Below are 21,071 nucleotides of genomic sequence, written 5' to 3'. Positions count from 1 at the left end.
CATTTACATCCACTAAACTTTTAATGTAAGTTACTTGCTACTGAATTTTCAGTAAATTAGTCTTCTGCCATCTTTGTCACATTATAGCTAATAGGCAAAAAAATAATAATACACAGGAATATTAATATTAATGTTAATCAACATTAAAATATCACCTAAAAAATACTGCTATAGTCATGATCAAGTATCTTTCACAACTTCCAGTGTTTTTAAAAATTAACTTTAAGGGACTAAATAGAAAATAAAGGAAAAAAAGAGGTAAAGGAGAAACCTTCCAAAGCTGAGGACAAGTTAGTCATGTGAAATTGTCTAGCCAATCATTTGCATAAACAATATCAATTTATGCTGTTCTTTATGCCTCCATTTTGATTTAGCCATCATCTTGTCTTTAAAAATATGTCTTTTCTGGGCCAGGTGCAGTGGTGCCTGCCTATAATCCCAGCAAGCTCAGGAGGTTCTGGCAGGAGGATTCCAAGTTCAAAGCTAGCCTCAGCAACTTAGCAAGACCCTAAGCAACTTGATGAGACCCTGTTTTAAAAATAAAAAAATAAAAAGGGCTGGGGCTGGGGATGTGGCTGTATGATTAAGCACCCCTGGCTTCAACCCCTGGTAACACTCTTTCAAAAAAAAAAAAAAATACAAACACACACACAATATAAGTAATAAGTACTCATTGTAGAAAATTTGGAAAACAGACACATGCATAAGGAAAACCATAAAACTTGCCCACATGTACTACATAGATTTTACTATTAATATTTATATCATTATCTTTCTTTAATTTTTTTTTACTCACCAAAGGAATTCTGTTAAATACAAAGTTATATGCCCTCCTTTTTCACTAAGCAGTGTACATTTTCTCATGGCATTAAATGTCTTTTGAATACAGTATTTTAATGATGCTCCATCCTGGTGATTTCTTTTTCCATTTAAATCTCTGTACAAGTACACAAAACGTTTTATCAAATTTTATATCAGCATCATACAACATTTATAAACTAACTATAAAATTTTAACATGATGCCCCTATGCTTTACAACAGTTTCTATGAAGCAGTAATTATCTTTTTTCCAAAAATAAATTACCTTTTCTAACTCTCTACACATAGCATCATTTGGGAGATAAGGGGAATTCCTTCCTATATGACATGAAAAATTCAGATTTTCTACTCATGTTGAATCAATCTGGGTAATTTTTTTCCAGAAAATTTATGTGTGTTATCTATAGTTGGTTGGTAAAAATTATTTCTCACATAAGGCAAATTGTTGCTCAATATTCTAGTTTTGAGTGTACTTCAAGATTATTCAAATACGAAGGTGGGAGAAGACAAATCAAGCACTTCTAGCCAACAGCCACCATATTCAGAAACCTCTCCATCAACTTTTGAAAACTCAATGTCTGCCTGGAGGTGTATCAACGGTAGTAATAAAAAAACTTATTAAATATTTACTATGTTCCAGATCCTGTGCTAAGTGCCTTAGGTATATTATTTAATGTGACCCTTACAACAATTTTACAGCAATCAAGTATTATTAATGCTATTTATGGATGAGGAAATGGAACTTTGAAGGAGTTAAGTAATTTATCTAACCTGTGGGTGATGGAGCTAGTCCAGTATCCAAGACTATAATGACTCAACCCATTTCTTTAAGTGCAATGCAATATTATCTGCCATTATGAGCCATTTTTCACTTCATTTATAACTTAATTCTATATGTTTACATACATTAACAATTTCTCTCACCTGTTAAAGATGGTGAAAGGCTCTAAAATGAAAAAAGAAGAGAAAGGAATCTATAATAAACAAAAGACTTTGCCACCATGTTGCAGGAGGCATAAGTTGGAAGATCCCAGAGTTTTCCAAAAACTGAAAATGTTCTACAGCATTATCTTACCAAAATGAAGTCCCATGTGCAGGTCTTGTTCTGCTATATGTTAAATGACAGCAACAATATTTTCACTTAATCACTGCCATTATATCTTAGAATCAAGAGATTCACAGCAGGATAAATCTTTTGGTACATAAGACATTTAAAACATTATATTATCCATAATTCTCAAAACAAAAGAGAAAATATCTTTTCTGGCTGAACTAGTGCCCCAACAATCAAACCGTTGGGGATGGAATTATACTGAGTCAGTGACTAAAAGAAGCAAAGGAGAATAAGCATCCAGTTTTTAGAGAACAAAAAGAAAAACATCATTATCATTTAACATTATTCATAAAATACAATTTAGAAAAATATATATAATTCATTGGGAAGATGTTTTAGTCTAGGCAAGAGGGAGGCAAAAAAAGTCATTTGCTCACGTAGATCAGATATTTGTCTATATCCTTTTCATTAAGATACTCTGTAATAATATGAGCCTAATACAATTCTTTCAAGTGAACCATCAATCATATAGGAACAAAAGATTTAAAAAATTTTTAAGCGCCTGTAATCCCAGGGCTCTTTGTGCCCTCAAAGAGATGAGTCATGATTCTCAAGAGCTATAGGAATTGAAGCACATAGATTGGTCCCTGTGACTGTCAATCAGAAAAACAGAGTCTCTAATACGCTACTAAAATCCAAGATCAACACTTGTTTGAGGTATTTGGTTTCAATTAGGAAGAACATGCCATACCTAATAAAACACCATGGACTAAGAAAATAAGCGGTAGTGTAAAAGTGACCATAAATCAGTGATGTTAATAAATCAAACAATAATTTAATGCCTGACATTCACTATCTAATTGTCCATGCTCTTATTCCTGGAGCCAATTACTAAATTCTAGAGATTATGAAGTCCTTATTATCAAAGTAACACAAAGAATTCAGACATTTAAAATAAGATCAATGCTCACAGCAGGACTTTTCCACAGGTTATAGTAAAAGGAAATTCTCTAGAAACCACTGTTTCCTTTCAACTTTCCCTTTAATATCTCTGCTACTCCCTGTTAGCCTCTATCATATCATGACCAATTATAAAGCCCAGAGAAAACTTTCTAAATTGGAGCTTTCATTTGTTATTCAGCTGCTTCCCTCATGGGCAAGATTATCTCATACAGTGGCAGGAAATCACTCATATAAGCTCTGGACCACAAAATGGCAAACACAGTCTACAAGAAAGCAGTTCTATATTGTTATGATTATAGGAAACTATCACAATTCCAGCTTTAAAAAATTCTTGTTTCTAATGAATGTCATTTACAAGTAGATAATGAGTCTCTCAAGTAGCATCAGGTGAAACTAGAACTAATTTCCAATTAACAAAAGGAAAATATCCTGTGACATATATCAGTGTTGTAGCTCAAAAGCGGTGGTAAATTAAACGTGAAAAACATTAGAAAAAATAAAAATTCAACTGACAGTCATTAAAACAGTAATATATGAATCAACATTTGGTCAGAATTCTATCTTAATGGATATAAAGTCTTTTCATGATTATTACTTAAGGCAAAGACGCTCAACTTGTTTTAGTTATTCAAGCAAAGAACAATTTAATTCACAATTTTCTGTTTGCTTGAACCCCATTTAAAAGTTTTGAAGTTATGAACTGCTTTTAATGTACCTATTTAATTTTATGCTTGACATGAAGTCATCTAACTTTCACAGAATATTAACCATAATCACCTCTGCAGCACTTCAGTGCTCAGTCGTTTTCTTCGCCTCTCAAGTCTAGAGGAACTCAGTCAATTTGGTAGAATTACTCGTTCACCCAGAATAGCCTCTGGGACCACATAATACAATCCCCAAGTTTCAGGAAATATCTGAGTATCAAAGACACCTTAGCTTTCAAGGAGCCATACTTAATAGCATCACAGATGAGCTCAAAGATCACACTGGACAAATCAGAATGGGTACAAGAAAATAAAAAATACCGCCTTGCTGTTGAGGTTCACAAGAGAAAGATCGACTTGAAGTACAAGTCAGGACAGGTAGTGCCACCTACTGGTCAGCCAAGGTAGAAAAAAAATGAGTCTAGTGAATTCACTTGTGCTAAATTGGGTGATTTGGGGCTGTAAGAGTGGTGATCTCCTTTTGATCATGTATAGGAAACTCTGGAATCCCATTAATTTATTTTTAAAAATTAAACCAAAGTTACTAATGATGTTTATCAATAAAGTTGAAAAGGAGAGACACAGACATACTCCATAGAAATTTGAATGATCGCTCTTTAACATACCACTCTATTTCAATCCACCTTCCTACTTCAGAAGTTCCCCTACCCTCATTTAAATTGGAATTCAATAAACACATATCTCTATTATAAATGAATATTTGATCCTCTGGAAAGGAACATAATTAAGTTCTTTTTTTAAATCAACAGTTACAAATAGTCTTATTTTGGATCTAATACTGAGAGAGAGAAGCCTTACAAATAATCCTGGTTATTAACTCACAAGGTATTGTTGAAATTGACCAATTTTATGTATAGGAAATTATCAAGTCAGAATATATTAGGGGAATTGTAATCATTTCTATAAACTTGCCCCCTTCAGCATACAAATTAGTTTTAGTACAGAAACGGGCCTTCTAACGCAATATAACTTCCCAATTTATTCCTTAGAACTTTTAAGTTTTTTTTAAGTAATTAACAATAAGATTCCATGGGCCATGAGACCTCAAATGCTAATGCCATTTTCAAACAGTAAATGACACAAAGGGTATTTGGTAATCAGCTGCTACTTTTAAATTTTTTCTCTCTCATACTATCAAAAAAGATTAATGAACACAATTACCCTTAATAGTTTTCTGAAACACAAGCAAAACAATAATGAGTCCAGAAAGCAAAATACCCACATCCGAAGTCAAATCAATTAAACCATGAAATCAGTTTATCCAGAAGATTTGAAAGATTTCTACGGCCAGTCCTTGTTTTTCAAGAAATGGTCAGTGGTAAGCAGAGGAAAGGGACCAAAGGGAGGGAAATGGGGAGGGCAAGGGGAGATACCAGGAATGAAACTGAGCAAATAAATTATGTTATGTGCATGTACCAATGTGTCACTGTGAATCCCACTATTATGTATAATTATAATGCATCAATTAAAAATTAAGAAAAAATGATCAGTACTTTTTTAAATCTTTTTAGTCATTCCAACAAGAATTTATTATGCCAGTGACCACATTGTTAAATAAAAATTCTAGGCTTAATTATTACTAATTTTATTTTTTTTAACCTAAAGAATCACTAAAAACCTTCAGCATATGGTTTCTATCCTAAGATCAGTTATTTGGTTGTGTAAATCTGCTTCCTCTTGGCCTGACCTCTAGGGAGCTGTTCCTTATGCAGGCTCAGGAGAAGAGTTAATTGAATCTCTAACCTTGCTCTCCAGGCTTTCATTCCCTACAAAACTTTCTTCGGTTGAGTGACTAGTACATTTTACATTGTTCTGGTAAAATATTAACAGAATCAGCTTCTGAGAGAGCTCAGGACTTAAGCTCAAAACTGTGTTCAAATCCTGTCTTCCACTAACCAAATATGTACCCTAGAGTAAGTGATTTAATTTCTCAGGACCTGCTTCTTCATCTTTAAGGTGGGATAATTATGACCTAAATCAAGAAGTTGCTAAAGATGAGGTCGGGTGGCCCATTTTCTGCAACTGGGCACACAGCAAGCATGCAAATATTTGTAGATATCTTTCACCAATAATACCCACATAGTGTTTAACATGCACCAGGCTCCATGCTAAGTGCTGGGCCTGCAATCCTGAGAAAGACAGAAACAATGCCATCCCTCAGAAGCCTATATTCTAGTAGAGAATGCTATAGAATAAAAGCATACTGATAAAAAGAATTACAAATAATGATGTGTTACTGTGGAAACAAAAAACAAAAGCTGAAATCAAGATTATAAAGAATAAGGAGAGGGTCAAGAAAAGCTTCTAGGCTTTTGTATACCTTTTTTTTTTTTTTTTTTTTTTTTTTTTGTACCAGGGATTACTTAACCACTGAGCCACATCCCCAGCCCCTTTTTATTTTTATTTTGAGATAGAGTCTTGCTAAATTGCTTAGGGCCTTGCTTAGTTGCTGAGGCTGGTATTGAACTTGCAATCCTCCTGCCTAAGCCTTGGGAGCCAATGGGATTACAGGTTTGTGCCACTGTGCTTGGCAAGAAGTGTCATTTAAACTCATGACTGAAGGATGACAAGGACCTGGTCATGCAAGTAGCTGGTATTATTTCTAGGTGTGTCTGGGAGGGTGTTTCCAGAAGAAATCAGCTTTTGAATTGGTGAACTGTGTAAGCAAATGAATGTCCCAATGTGGGTGACCACCATCCAATCCACTGAGGGCCTGAATAGAACAAACGGCCACAGGAAGGGTGAATTCCCTCTCTCACTTGAGCTGGGACATCCATTCTCTCCTGTCCTTGGACAGCAAGGTGCTCCTGGTTCTCAGACTTGCAAAGCCAGACCAGGACTTACCACCACCCCTCTCCAGCCTATTCTCAGATCTTTAGACTCAAAGGGAATCAGCTTTCCTGGTTCTCCAAATTCACAGAACAGATTGTAGGACTTCTCAGCCTCCCAAACCACAAGAGCCAATTCCTATAATAAATCTCCTCATATCCATACACATACACACACATACACACATTTTATATGTATCTGAAGTTCCTCAACTTACTTATTGGGTTACATCCCAATAAACCCATCATAAAATATTGTAAGTTGAAGATGCATTTAATAGAATTGGTAAGACAGAAAGGTCTTACCATCAAACACTTCCAGAGAAGAAAAAAGAGACACATTTACATTTTCATTTTTTAAATAAGCTGAACACTCGTGTCTTGCCATAAATGTTTATTACTATGTGAAGTCTACACTGGGAGGGCAGGAATAGAAGGGTGCCAACTCAGTGTCTGTTGCTGCAGCCCAGATAAGGAATGAGGTGTGGATTAAAGAGATGATAGCAAAACTGGAAAGAAATGGACATATCTGAGAAATATTTTGGGAAATACAATGAAAAGGACTAGCTGATGAATTTGGTGGGGTAGATGAAGGAACAGTGAGGTGAATTGTGATACCACTTCCTATGTAAGGAAAACAAGACTTTGTTTGTTTGGTTGGTTCGGGGTTTTTTTCCGGGGTAGAGGAGGTGTTTGTTTTGGGCAACGATGGGGACTCCAACCCAGGGTCCCACATATAGTAAGCAAGTGCTGGACCACTAAGCTACATCTCCAGTATAGAAAACAAGACTTTTAAGAAAAAGCTAAAGCTTCATCCTGAATAGGAGGGTAAAGTTTCAGGACATCAAGTGGAGGTATTAAGAGACAAATATCTGAGTTTGGAGCTCAGAGGAGATGTCTGAACAAGAGGTATGAATTTAGGGATCATTAATATTAAAACATTAAAAGGCACAAGAACAGATGAGTCACCTAAGAAAAGAAGGTAGAGGGGCTGGGTTTGTGGCTCATTGGTAGAGCACTTGCCTGGTATGTGTGAGGCACAGGGTTTGACCCTCTGCACAACATAAAAATAAATAAATAAATAAAGTAATATTGTGTCCATCTACAACATACAGAGAGAGAGAGAGAGAGAGAGAGAGAGAGTGATATAGGAGTTCCCATGGATGAAGGTTGAATAGAGAAGAGAGAGTCAGCAAAGTAACATGTAAGTTGAAGATGCATTTAATAGAAATAGTAAAATAGAGGAAGGAGAGGAAGATGGCTACCATGTTCCCCTCATCCTTCAACCAAAGCTAAAATATCACAAGTTTCTCTCACCATTCCTTAAACATTGAGGATTTTATTCCCTCATTGTCCTTTGGTGCCACTGCAGAAAAGATAGTGTCTTGTTTTATGGGGAAGAGAGTGAGTCTTCAGTTTATTTCATTTTTATATTTGTTTAGTTTTCTCTGAAAAGTTATAAAATAAAATTAAAACAAATTATGTTTATGATAGGTTATCTGACCTCCATGGGCACAGAAATTCTAAAAACTTTTAAGAAAACCATTCTTCCAAAGTTAAATGTATTCATTGGGTCTATAATTTTTAATTTTTCACATCTTGCAAAATATCTTGTGATTTTATTTTTTCATTGGGTCTATAATTTTTAAAAATCAGAAACATTGTTTCCCACATATTTTTAAATGACACATAAGATAATAAAGAATAACACATGTCCAATATTTACCCACTTCATGAAGGAAGACTAAGAAAAAAATCTATACAAGGAGAATTCATGTACCACTTTCTCAAGCTTAGACCCACTGATATTACTGTCATTAGAGAGGCCAATCTTATCATGCATGTGAATTCCATTCTACTAAAAGCAAAAATGTTCTTTGGAAACCATTGATTGTTTCAGAGGATTATCACCTGCAAAACTAGAAGAGGATAAAGTACTAACAAGGGTAAATAAATAACCAATGTTTATTTGTATCATCAGTAAGCATTAAATACTGTATGTAAACTGAGACAAAATCAATCTCATGGGTTAATCCATAGTGTCAATCAAGAAGTCTATTCAACTAAGGTAAAAAAATTCTTCTAGCAAACAAATTATATTATAAAAATCAGCTACTTGGGACTGGGGTTGTGGCTCAGTGGTAGAGTGCTTGCCTAGCATGTGTGACATACTGGGTTCAATTCTCAGCACCACATACAAATAAAATAAAATAAAAATTCATCAACAACTAATAAAAATTTTTAAAAATTTAAAAAGTCAGCTACTTTTAAATTTAAAAAAAATTAAAAATTAAAAATTAAAAAATTAATTTTTTTTAATTTGTAAAATTAAAAAAAAAATCCTGTCACATACAGCTTTCTTCCACATAATCTTATGCCCATATAGCACTTATCTGTTTGTATTAGAAATAATTTCTATGTCTCTGCTTACCTTGATAGAGCATGAGCTCTCAAAGTCATATCCTTACTCTAGAGATAGGCCAGAACCTTCAAAGACCTCAAAGTAAAGATCCATGATTCACCTCCATTAGAATCACTTGGAGGATGTTTCCAAATGCAGATTCCTGGGTCTGATTTACCCAACCTTTGGAATTAATGTAGTATTTGTGTGGATTTCTAATAGCTTTTATAAGGTCTTCAGAATGTACCAAGGAGATAATAAATCCAAAAGATGTAACCTAAGAGCTATGCACTGATAGTTCCACTTATTTACTCACACAATTGTTCAGAATCTTCTGCCATGAAATTTGTTAAATGGAGGAATAAAGGAGAAAGCATCACTCTGAGAAGCTTTCATCTTATAACTGAAACCACTTGCTACTATTATATTATAGCAGTACTTATTTTCCCTGAATCCAAGCAAACAATTTGGGGATTTTAAAGTTAGAGACCTTAGAGATTATACCTGACATAAAATATGTTAAGAAAAAAATATACCAAGGTATGTTAAAAACATAATAGGCTGAACAATCACAGCGCTAGTCCTGTCATTTATAAGGGCAATATCAAAAACTCTAAGATTATTAAATCTCAAACCCTTTTTTTCTTTTTGCTTTTTTTCCCACATTTTTATTGGTACATTTTAATTGAACATAATGGTAGAATTTGTTGTTACCTATTCATACATACACAAAATATGACAATATAATTTGGTCATTGTCATTTCCTAGTATTTCCCCTTTCCCCCTTCTCCTCCCTCACCCTGGTCCCCTTCCTCTGATCTTCATCAAATTTTCATGAGATTCATCCCCCATCCTTCTTTTCTTTTTTCCTCTCTACCTTCCACATGAGAGAAAACATACAACCCTTGACCTTTTGAAAAACTCCAAATCTTTTCAATGACAAAAATATTCATCCTTTGTTTCATAAAAAGGTTTTTAAGGAAGCATATTTTAAATATAAGAAATATTACAAAATTACATATAACAAATAATTTATTTTTTGATCAACGCACAACTAAATTTCACATCTATAAGTAGAAATATAATAAACAATATATCCTAGAACAGTATCAAAATAAAATTCACAATTGATTAGTAGATCCCCAAAATCCAATCTCAAAAACATTAAGTACATGTTATGATTTTTACAAATGAGAAAAACCTTTTAAAAAAATAGAATATTTTACCTATATTTTGTATGGCACAAATGATTCAAAATATTAAATGTTAAATCAAACCAACAAATTTCTTCTTTTTTGTTACTGCTTCAAAAATATTTATAGCTATACTTAAGTCTTATAGAGACTTACTATCTCTGATTGAAATAAGAATGTCATATTTACCTTCCACCCTCCTAGCAGATAATAACCAGGAATCATTTCTTGAAACTAAGTTTTCACTTAATAATACAGGCTATACCACTTTATATAGTTCACAAATTAAGAAACATTTTATAATCATGATATATGTAAGGACTTGTAACTACTTTGTTATCTCCTTTAATCTTTTTCAAGAAAATAATTGTGTATTTTAAACAGGGCACTAGTACTTGGGACTGTAAGTCGAATATTATCACCTCTCTCTTTACTCACTAATAGCTTTGGTAAAACACTTAACCTGCCTTCTAACCTAGTACCTCCACCAGAGTAATAGCAATACTCTAATCTATTTGGTATCTATTTTTAGATGCATCAGAGAGTGAAAAAGCCATTATATGATCAATCTCTTACATCTTTGGTGGATAACTATGCTCTATTTAGAAGGGCCATTATGTTGAAAACTCCATTTTGCAGATGAAATTCATTTAGAAAATATGCTAATTCTAGATAGGCAATGATAACCACAGGAGACCAGGAAGATGAGCAATAACATGGGCTCATGAAGTGTACTTTCCTTGAAAAAATGTCTATTTGCTCAAATTAGAGAGGGAACATTGTAAATTGTACATCATTTGGGAAGACTTTTATCTCTTTTTCATTTTCAGTCACATTATAATATTGGATACAGCAGCTCCAGAAGCTAACAGATTATTGCTTTTATAATTGAATTCGTAAAGTTTCACGTCATGAAATTATATAATTACGTTCTGAAACATCACAGAAGCTCAAAATATATCTATTTGTAATCATCATAATGTGTACATCTGATCAGGACCCAGCTATGTTCAAGGCCCGGTTCAATCATCATCCATATTTTCTGCCACAATCAAAGAAAACACATTGTGTGCTCTTAGTGGCCACTAAGAGAAGATGCTGTCTTGCAATGAGAGGAAATCATGAACAAATAAAATAACCATCCTTCATTGGGAAAAAAAAAAAACTGCAGAGAAAATGAGAGTCCTGAAAATGTCTAGTGGCACTAATTAAATGAATGTTTCAAAACAATGATTTGCCCCATAGTAGCACCAGCAGCAGAGTAGCCCACAATTATGTGACTGCACTAAAAATAAAGTCTACTCCTTTTTCTGCACAGTGAGTTGCAAAAAGGCACAAAGTTCACAAATAGATGTATTTTCAGGTATGGGAACAAAATGACATAAAAGATGACCTTGTTATCAATAGATGTTAGAGTTAAGAACATTTCAAGGAAAAACCCATTAGTATACAAAGCACTTGAGCCCAGCTGAAGTCCTCAAAAAGAACAATATCCCTTTGAACAGGGACAAGAATAATCAAGCTGTACATGGATGTACCTTACATCAAAGTTCTAGAAAGATCATTGCTAAGAATACATCCCATAAACCACAGCATCAAGTTTCAGTCTTCATGCATGCCCAGAAAAGGAGAAACTGGCATCCATCAATAATAAACAATAAATCAGTGGAGCATGGTGCCATGTGCCTGTAAGTCTCAGCTATTCAGAGACAGTAGGATTGCTTGGAAACCACAAGTACAAGATCAGCTTGCACAATGCAGCAAGACCTGTCTCAAAAAATATATATATATATCTTTTTGAAAAATAATGATAAAACAATGAATCATTTCAAATCTAACATACAGTTCCAAGAAATTTGTTGGAGGGGATGGGGGTTTGCTGGGGATTGAACCCAGGGCCTTGTGCATGTGAGGCAAGCACTCTTTACCAACTGAGCTATATTCTCAGCCCAAAAAATTATATTTTTGTTGTTTAAAATGTTTCTATGGGTCTCCTAAATCATATAACAACTTTCCTATTCCTAAAAATATCAGCTTTTTTTGTATAAGATAAGTGGTATTAAGACATAATAGTGCCAGGCGCAGTGGCACATGTCTATAATCCCAGCAGCTTGGGAGGCTGAGGCAAGAGGATTTCGAGTTCAAAGCCAGCCTCAGCAAAAGCAAGGCACAAAGCAACTCAGTGAGACCCTGTCTCTAAATAAAATACAAAACAGGGCTGGGGATATGACTCAGTGGTCAAGTGCCCCTGAGTTCAATCCCTGTTATTAAAAAAAAAAAGACAATAATAGGTACTTTGGGAACCTCCAAAAGAAACCCATTAAATGAGTACTGACAGATTGCAGACTGAGCTGGATCCTATCTTAAAGGCAAGAACAATAAAACAATCCATATTCTTTAAGGTACTTTGGTTACATACTAATGGCTAAAACAGCTCTGTGCCCGTTTCAGATTAATATTAGCTTCACAGCATTAACATCACATGACAGGGGAGTAGATGGCAGCAAAAGAAACCTTTTACCAGAGGACAACAGAGTTATCTAAGCAAAAACTCAGCATGAAAAGAGCACTACTCCTGATTTCCTAGAATGCCTCCCTCACAAGGGATTATTTCTGATTCCTGGGACAGTGCACAGCAGTTCTCATTGAACACTTAGAAGCACACTTGGTCATACCATGCTCTGCCTTATTAAATGATCTATGTTGAAACCACTCATTTTCATTTCCTTTACATCAATAAATGCCAAAAAAGAGTGATAAGACTGTCATTTACCCTCAATTTCCTCAATAATGTAAGGGTTAGAGGGAGTGTGTAAGAACTCCAAAATAATAGGCTAATACCTTCCCTAGTTCCCCTTTCTCCTTTATTTCTACTAGGAGGAAACCTATTTCAGATAATATCTCCTCTAAAGTTTAGGAGGCTGAAAAGGATTGCTGCTTAACCCCTCCCAAAAAAATATTCTCAAACATAGTGATTTTCTGAGTAAATACTTTTCAAAAGGAAAGTGCTACATAGAATATAAAACCTTCCCTGGAGTGCTCATAAAGAGTAACATAAAAGTAGTTATAAGTGGAAAAAAGAAATAATATTCTAAGAACTGCAAAAAAAAATCAAATACAAGTGATTCTACCCTCCCTGCCTCTTACACCCATGCAAATGTATACACACAACAGACTCAACTACAAGTTTTAAGAGCAACTACAAAAAAGCAAAAAAGAAAATGAATCTTTGTTTCACAAAGAGAGAAAGTATGTCATAGAAAATAGCAGACCAAAGAAATCTTCCTTCACTTACTCAGTGAGCCAAAAACAATGCTTCTAGACCTATGGTAGGCATAATTCACATTTCATTTTCAGAAAACATTCTATTCAAACTAGCATAACAGAATGAAGATGTTCTGAGGTAATTATACTCCTATCCTAATTATCATTACATTAAGATTTTGCAAAACAAAATCTACAAAGCTGTTGCAATCAAGTTCTTAATGCGGAAAACTAAACATGATATTAATGGGGAGAAAAAAAAGTTTATGTAAAAATACTCCTTAAATCTTTCTTTTAAAAACTTCCAAATGAATATTAAAATCAGTCATATCAAGTAACTTATACAAACTATAAAGACAATTGCAATAAAGAGTATTGAGAAATCAAAATTACCAATTGTATTTCAGACTTGATTCCATACACATAAAACTAAACCAGAGTTCATGAAGATGTCTAAAAGGGAAAAATAATACAAGGGGGACAAATGAATGTCAGTAGAGGGGGCAGAGAGAGAAGAGGGGAGGGGAGGGGAGGGGGGATAGTAGAGGATAGGAAAGGCAGCAGAACACAACAGACACTAGTATGGCAATATGTAAATCAATGGATGTGTAACTGATGTGATTCTGCAATCTGTATATGGGGTAAAAATGGGAGCTCATAACCCACTTGAATCAAAGTGTGAAATATGATATATCAAGAACTATGTAATGTTTTGAACAGCCAACAATAAAAAATTAAAAAAAAAAAAGAATTCTTATACAGATTTTTTTTTTAAGAACAATAGTTCATTTCTTCAGAGATAGATCATCCACATCAAAATCCTCCTTGTTTAGCATCACCAATGGCTCCCCAAACATCAAAGACAAATTCATCTGGGAATGCAAAGTCTCCAAGAGTTTCATCAAGTGCCGTGGCAAATTCATCTGGATTATTTTTGTCCTTTCCAGCTTCAAACATTGTGGTGGCTGTCAAAGATAATTAAGGATAAATGAGATAGCATCATAGGACTGAGAAAAATTATCCCAGGAAGTGCTTTCCAAATGTAGCATGCATACATATCATATATTCCTAGGCAAATTAAAACATGAGGATACCCATTTTCACTTCTCAAGGTAGCAAAGACATTTTTTCAACAATCTGTCTACTACACCAGGTTGGCAGCTGTCACCCACCGACCTCTCTCCTACCTTGAAGCTAATTGTTTGGGAACCTCCAGCATTCCTATGTGCAGAACAAGATATTCTGAAAGAAAACCTTGTAGTACACCCCTTCCCAGCCTCCCAAGAGTCATTAACTATCTAAGATGTAACAAAAAGAATACAGCATCACATGTGTGGTACTCCTGCCAAAGAAGTGCAGCCTGAATGTAATTATGGGGAAAAAAGATTGGACAAAACAAGATGGAGAAAGTTATTCTACAAAATAACTTGCTTTTACCCTCCAAAGCATCAAGGTCATGACAATCAAATAAATAAGGGATAACTATTCAAGTTGACTCAGCATGGTATTAAACGCAACATATTATTTTTTAACACATTCTTTTGCTATCATACCTATAAAGAACTTGATGAAACATGAATAGGAATAAATATTGGATGGCAATAATGTCTCATCATTATTTTCATTATTTGGTTGATTATATTCTGGTTCAATAGGGGAACACCTTTGTTATAGGAAATACACAAAACTTATTGGGGGACAATGGGATATCAGTAAGGTAACTTATTCTCAAATGGTTCAAGACAAAAAAGTCTTTGCACTTCACATGTAACTCTTCGTAAGTTTGGGATAGTTTCAATTAAAAGGGAAAAAAACAGTAATAAAGAAGAGGAATTGAATCTTTTCTCTTAATTGTGATCACCCTCCTTCACCTCTCAACCATGACCCAAAGTGCTCTTGATTGATCATTAACCAGAAGTACTTCAAAAAGGAGGGAGGTCCTCGGCTATAGTGAACTGCTCCAGCCACAGATCCTGCCAAGTTACTCAGACTCTTCTGAAGCTCCCAAGTTTATTAAAACTTTTCCTATTTTTAAAGCATATGGCAAGATTAGGCAGGAGGTATTAAAACCAATATTCTAAAATACTGGTTTGACTTTATAAATTTGAATATTGAAAAACAATTTGGAAACAAGTGACAAAATCCTCAAAAATGTCATATCCATTAATCTACATAACATTTCCACCCTTGGGAATCTATACTTTAAAAATAAAATCTTGGGTTGGATTTGGAGCTCAGAGGAAGTATGCATGCAGCATACAGAAAGCCCTGAGTCCAACCCCCAGTAACAAAAAAAATAAAATAAAATAAGAAAAATCTTAAAAATAGAAAATAATTTAGCATAAAGGTATAATTAATTATCAAACAAATCTAAAATGTAGAAGTAATAAGTAATCTCTACTTCAATGAAATGTATGGGTGAAATATTTGATGAAATATTTTGAAATAATTTTAATGTTTATGAACAATTTGTAATACCTTGGGGAAATATTCTCTCTTAGTATTTACTGAAAAAAGAAGTTATATACATTTTACATTATAATCACAACTACATTTTTACAAAAATCTATACATGGAATAGATAAGTAGAAATAATAAACTAGGGGCTGGGAATGTGGCTCAGTGGTACAACATGTGCCTAGCACATGTGAGGCCCTGGGTTGGATCCTCAGCACCACATAAAATAAATAAAATAAAGGTATTGTGTCCAACTATAACTAAAATAAATAAGTAAATAAATATTTTTAAAAATAAATAATAAACTAATTATAGTAAAACAAAAATGTGAGGATGGGGGATACAGCTCATTGGTAAAGTGCTTGCCTTGCATGCACAAGGCCCTGGGTTCAATCCCCAGCACCATCAAAACAAAAAAACAAAAAAAAATTGTGTGTGTATGCATTATTAGAGGTGGAGCCCAGAACCTTGTGCAGCAAGGCAAGTACTCTACCACTGAACTACACTCCAAGCCTTTTAGTAAAAGAAAATTCTCCACTGGTACTGAGGATCAAACCCATAGCATCACACACACTGGACCAACACTCTACCACTGAGCTTTATCCCCTTTAGTAAAATATTAATGGCGGAATCTAGATGACAAATGGAGAAGAATTCACTAAAACATCTTTCAACTATGCTTTATGTTTTAAAACTACAATAGTAGAATATTGGGAGAAACCTCTATGCAGACAATGAATAAAAACTTTTTAAAACATAGTACAGAAATTCAAATAGGAGAGGAAAAAAATTTCTCATGAGTACTAAGTAGCTGTACTTGGGAAATTATTTTCTAAACCATTAAGGAATCCCTAATATCTATAACCGGTGCTTTATCTCTTTCAACAGGAAGTCTTAGTACTATGTTCAAGAAAAGATAAAAGCTCCCTCAAAAAAGAAACCAAATGCCCAGAAAAGTGTACTCCATCCATATTCCCCACAATCCTGGAGGTTCCATCTGCGTCTCTCTCCTCCTTAGATGTCCTGCCTTGGAGAACTGATCTGCAATCCCTGTGTAAACAAGACCTTGCTGCAGAGAAGCCCCAGACCTTTGCTTCCACCCCCAACTTCTCCTGAGTCCCACCCTCCCATGTCTGAATAAGTGGTGAGCAATCCTTCCTACGTGTGCCATTAGCATCTCAAGCAGCAGATCCAGAAACCAAACATCATCTACCCCTTCAGAAACGGCTACCCTTTCTCCTGTTTCCACCATTGTCCTTAGTATGGTAAGCTCTCTCTTGTTATCTTCCTCTTCTCCCAGTCCTTCAGCCTGTGAACCAATACTGCCTCTCCTTTGTTCTACCTTTGTAATTGCTCTATCTGATCCTTTCCATTTCATTCCCACTGCCATCATGCCATTTACTTCATCTCTAAGTCTTGTCATCAGCCCATTCCACATGGGCACATTAAACTCTTCTTCCTAAAGCACAGCTCTGATTCCATAGATAATAGAACAAAAGGACAAGGAAGCTCTGTTCCACCTCTTGTCTTTCTCATCCCCATATATAAAAATATTCCTTGTGTCACCAACTTCTTCAAAACTCTAAACCCTAGTTTGTCATTCTGATCTGAAGCACCTCTGGATCCCAAATGACCCTACTCCTCTACACTAATGCTATGCCCTCAAAAATATGATTACTCAAAATGCTATTTTTAATCCTTCTGTCTTTGCCTTGGATAATCTCCTAGTCACCAGCTCCACCATCAAAATCCTTTCCCTCCTTGAAGGCCCTCTCCTCGATGAAACTCTTTGTCCACAAATGGAAGTCATATCTGAATTCTCTAAACCCTTCTGCAGGCATTTTTCATACTAAAGGTGCAAACAATCTAACTACAATCTTGATAAAATACAGATTCTGCTTCAATAGTTCTGCAGTTATGCCTGAGATTTTTCCCTTTCAACAACTCCCAGGTGGTATTTATCCCCAAGCAATACTGAAGTAATAAGATCTTACAGTACAAATTCATAACAACAGAATTATAGAAACAGCCTACATGCTAGTTGTCAGCGGATGAACAGATAAAGAAAATTGGTGTATATATTCACAGTGGAATATTATTCATCCATAAAGAAGAATGAAATCATACCATTTGCAGAAAAATAGATGAAACTGGAGATTATAATGTTAAGTGAAATAAACCAGACTCAGAAAGACAGTATTGCAGGTCTTCCCTCATATGTGGAATACAGGGTTGGGTGTGTTGACTGTGAAAGTAGAAAGGACACTGTTAGAAAAGAGGAAAGGAACTAGGGAAGGAAAAGGAAAGGGTAAGAGAAGGTACTGGATTAGTAGATATTATATGCATGTATGAATATGCCACAGTGAAACCCATTATTTTGTATAGCTGAAATGCATTAAAAATAACATTAATAAAAGATCTTATAGTGCATATTCAACATTGCTCAAGTCTTAAAATCTACACTGATCTTATTTTTATGTATTGTTTTCTATCCTACTAAGGAATAAAATTTCCAGTAGATCTTGATTAGCTTACTCAGTTTTTCATGCCCACAGGAACTAGTTCAGTGTCTTACATGTAGCAAATACTGGTGGATGGGTAGAGACAAAGGAGGTTTTGTAATTAAACTTAAATATTGTGCATATTGGGGGTTGGGGTTGTGGCTCAATGGTAGAGTGTTCACCTAGCATGCATGAGGCACTGGGTAAAATCCTCAGAACCACATAAAAATAAAATAAAGATATTGCATCCACCTAAAAATTAAAAAATAAATATTTTTTAAAATACTGTGCAAGTTGGCACAGCTAGCATGCTTAGAGGAAGTGAAGCCCAAAACTCTGGACCCATAGCTAAGATGTGAAAGAAGAGCAGCCAAAACATAAATGTTAAGTATAACTGAAATAAGACTCAAGTTCGGAATTTTGCTTAATCTACCTTTTAACTATTTCTTATAGGTCCGACAAATAGCATTTACTGAGTCAATTGCCTAAAAACTTAAGAGTAAAATATATGGAAGAAGAAATCTAGTTGAAAAAGAAATAAAATGCACACAGACAAAAGACATAAGAAAATGTATAGACTATTCAGAAGCAGAAACAACAGTATAGATGATGATTTTAAGGGTTGGAATAATCCATGTAGGCATTCACTGATGGACTTGGAATCAATCAAAATCAATCTATCTATCTATCTATCTATCTCCCTCCCTCCATTAATACACACACACACACACACACACCTGTAAAGAGGGAAAAACCCTTGGCCCATATAGTACATTGTTTTTTTATACCTCCAGGAACTCAGCAGTATTGTCTAGTGCACTGAGCTCAGGAATGTGCTGTGGACCTGGCCTGCTCTAACTTACAGAATCGCTGCTTTTGTTTCCTAATTATAAAATGAGAAAAAATACTGCTTCAAGATGTCCATACTACATCTTTGCAGCAAAATGTATAATCTCACTCATGCACTCATTCTGACATAGAAGAAAAATGGAGGAAAACCCCCACATCCAATGCAGTCCCACAGGTTCTCATACCTCCAGATATGCAGTCCTGTATTTTCTAACTCCACCCCTCTATTGTTATTGCTACTAATAATTATTAGTGATAATTGCTGAGAATGATAATAGTTGCATATGTTATTTATGATGTAACAGGAATTTTATAAACATTATTTAATTTGATGCCTTAGCAATCCTATGAGTTTGTTTTTATTGTGCCCCTTTTACAGATATGAAAATCAAAGCTTAATAATTTGCCCAAAGGTTAAAGCTTCAAAGTAATGAAATCAGAATTCATACTCCCTGTGAATTCTGTACTTTTGTGCCTCTCAACATTTTTCAGTATTTACTTTGAGAGAGGTACTATAGAAGTGGCAAAAAAATACTAATTAGGCAGCTTCATAATTGTGCTAGAAATACTGTAATTGAAAACTGCACTTGAACATGTTATAAATTTTTGCTAATATATAAACATAATGTTTAAACATCCTTATAGGAGAAATGAATGTTATAATTTTATCCTTTTTGATAAAAGATTATAGCTCTGCTTTAAGAGAAAATCCAGCTGGGCATGGTGGCACGCGCCTATAATGCCAGCAACTCAGGAGGCTGAGGCAGGAGAATTGTAAGTTTAAGGCCAGCCTCAGCAACTTAACAAGGCCCTAAGCAATTTAGTGATAGACCCTGTCTCAAAATTAAAAATTTTACAAAGGCTTGGGATGTGACTTAGTGATTAAGTGTCCCTGGGTTCAATCCTCAGTACCAAAAGACAGAGAGAGACACACACACACACAGAGAGAGAGAGAGAGAGAGAGGCCAAAAAAAACTTCAGCACAATGAAAAAGTTTTCTTATATATTAATACACTGTATAGCTTATATAATACATTAACATAAGACAGTACTGAAATGATTTTATCTGTTAACTGAAATAGATCTGCAATATATCGTAGTATAATACTTGAATACAGTTTGGCAAAAAAAAATTCCACTGAAAGTAGCTTTTATACCACACATAGCAGCTAAGTGCTGACCTCTCATGGCCATTCTGAAAATATCTTATATCATCACCACCCCTGAACTTTCATTTTACTATTAATGACAAATCTAGTTTGATGACATAGGCCAATATAGTTTCCATTAAGTTTTTAAATATTTAAACATAATTATTAGATATTTTTAAATTACTCCATGGCTTAAAATCTTAGTAGCAAAGTCCTAGAACTAAATCTTAGTTCTAACTTGTTAGTTAATTTAGGGCAAGTTGCAGAACTTCTCTGAATCTCAGCATTCAAACCTACAAAAAGGCAAACAGCAGTACTTAGATAAAGATTAGTCATCACTGTTAACTTGACCATAAAATCTGTAACTGTATCTCACTCCATGGAAGGTCTTCAACATTTATACTCCTTAAGACTTTTCATAAGTATCAACCATTTAAAACAATTCGCATGAGTCAAACACCAAAAACATAGCCAATATAGAATATATTCTTTTTTTCTTTTAAAAAAACAAGCTTTATTGAGATATAATTCACACACCGTATAATTCAACCATTTAAAGGGTGAAATCTGAAGCTGCGGGTGTCACTCGGTGGTAGGGTACTTTCCTAGCATGGGCAAAGCCCTGGCTTCAACCCCCAATATCAAAAGAAAGGGAAGAAAGAGAAGGGGGAGGAAGAGAAGGGAAAGAAGAAGAGGAAGAGGGGGAAAAAACTTATATGATACAATTTCCCATTAAGTTAGGTCAATTTAGATAAAACCTCATAGACTCAAAATCTTCTAGGACCTTTTTTTGTTGTTGCAACTGGTTGGTTGAAAAATCACAGTTCACACCTTAACTTTACAACCAAATAAAGCACATTCATC

General features: G+C 34.7%; 1 protein-coding gene across 3 annotated transcripts in view; it reads right to left on the bottom strand.

Annotated features, from left to right (window-relative positions):
* Positions 1-9,806: 9,806 nt before the first annotated feature.
* Gipc2 (GIPC PDZ domain containing family member 2) overlaps positions 9,807-21,071 on the bottom strand; it is an 87,039-nt gene continuing 75,774 nt past the window's right edge. The window contains exons 6-7 of one of the 3 annotated variants that reach the window (XR_007351583.1): positions 17,834-17,951; positions 14,077-14,214 (exon numbers count right to left, since the gene is read on the bottom strand). Coding sequence is in view for 2 of the 3 variants with exons in the window: in XM_048814130.1 (XP_048670087.1) it covers positions 14,035-14,214 (180 nt within the window). In the remaining variant the exon portion in view is untranslated. Of the gene's footprint in view, positions 14,215-17,833; positions 17,952-21,071 lie in introns of all 3 variants that reach the window. The other 2 variants (XM_048814130.1, XM_015490555.2) reach the window with 2 other exon arrangements.

This window comes from Marmota marmota, unplaced genomic scaffold (genome assembly GCF_001458135.2).
Source record: "Marmota marmota marmota unplaced genomic scaffold, marMar, whole genome shotgun sequence".
In the NCBI taxonomy this organism is placed as follows: Eukaryota; Metazoa; Chordata; class Mammalia; order Rodentia; family Sciuridae; genus Marmota; species Marmota marmota.
The sequence above is the reverse complement of the archived record's forward strand: the minus strand, read 5'-3'. Positions and strand labels throughout refer to the sequence as shown.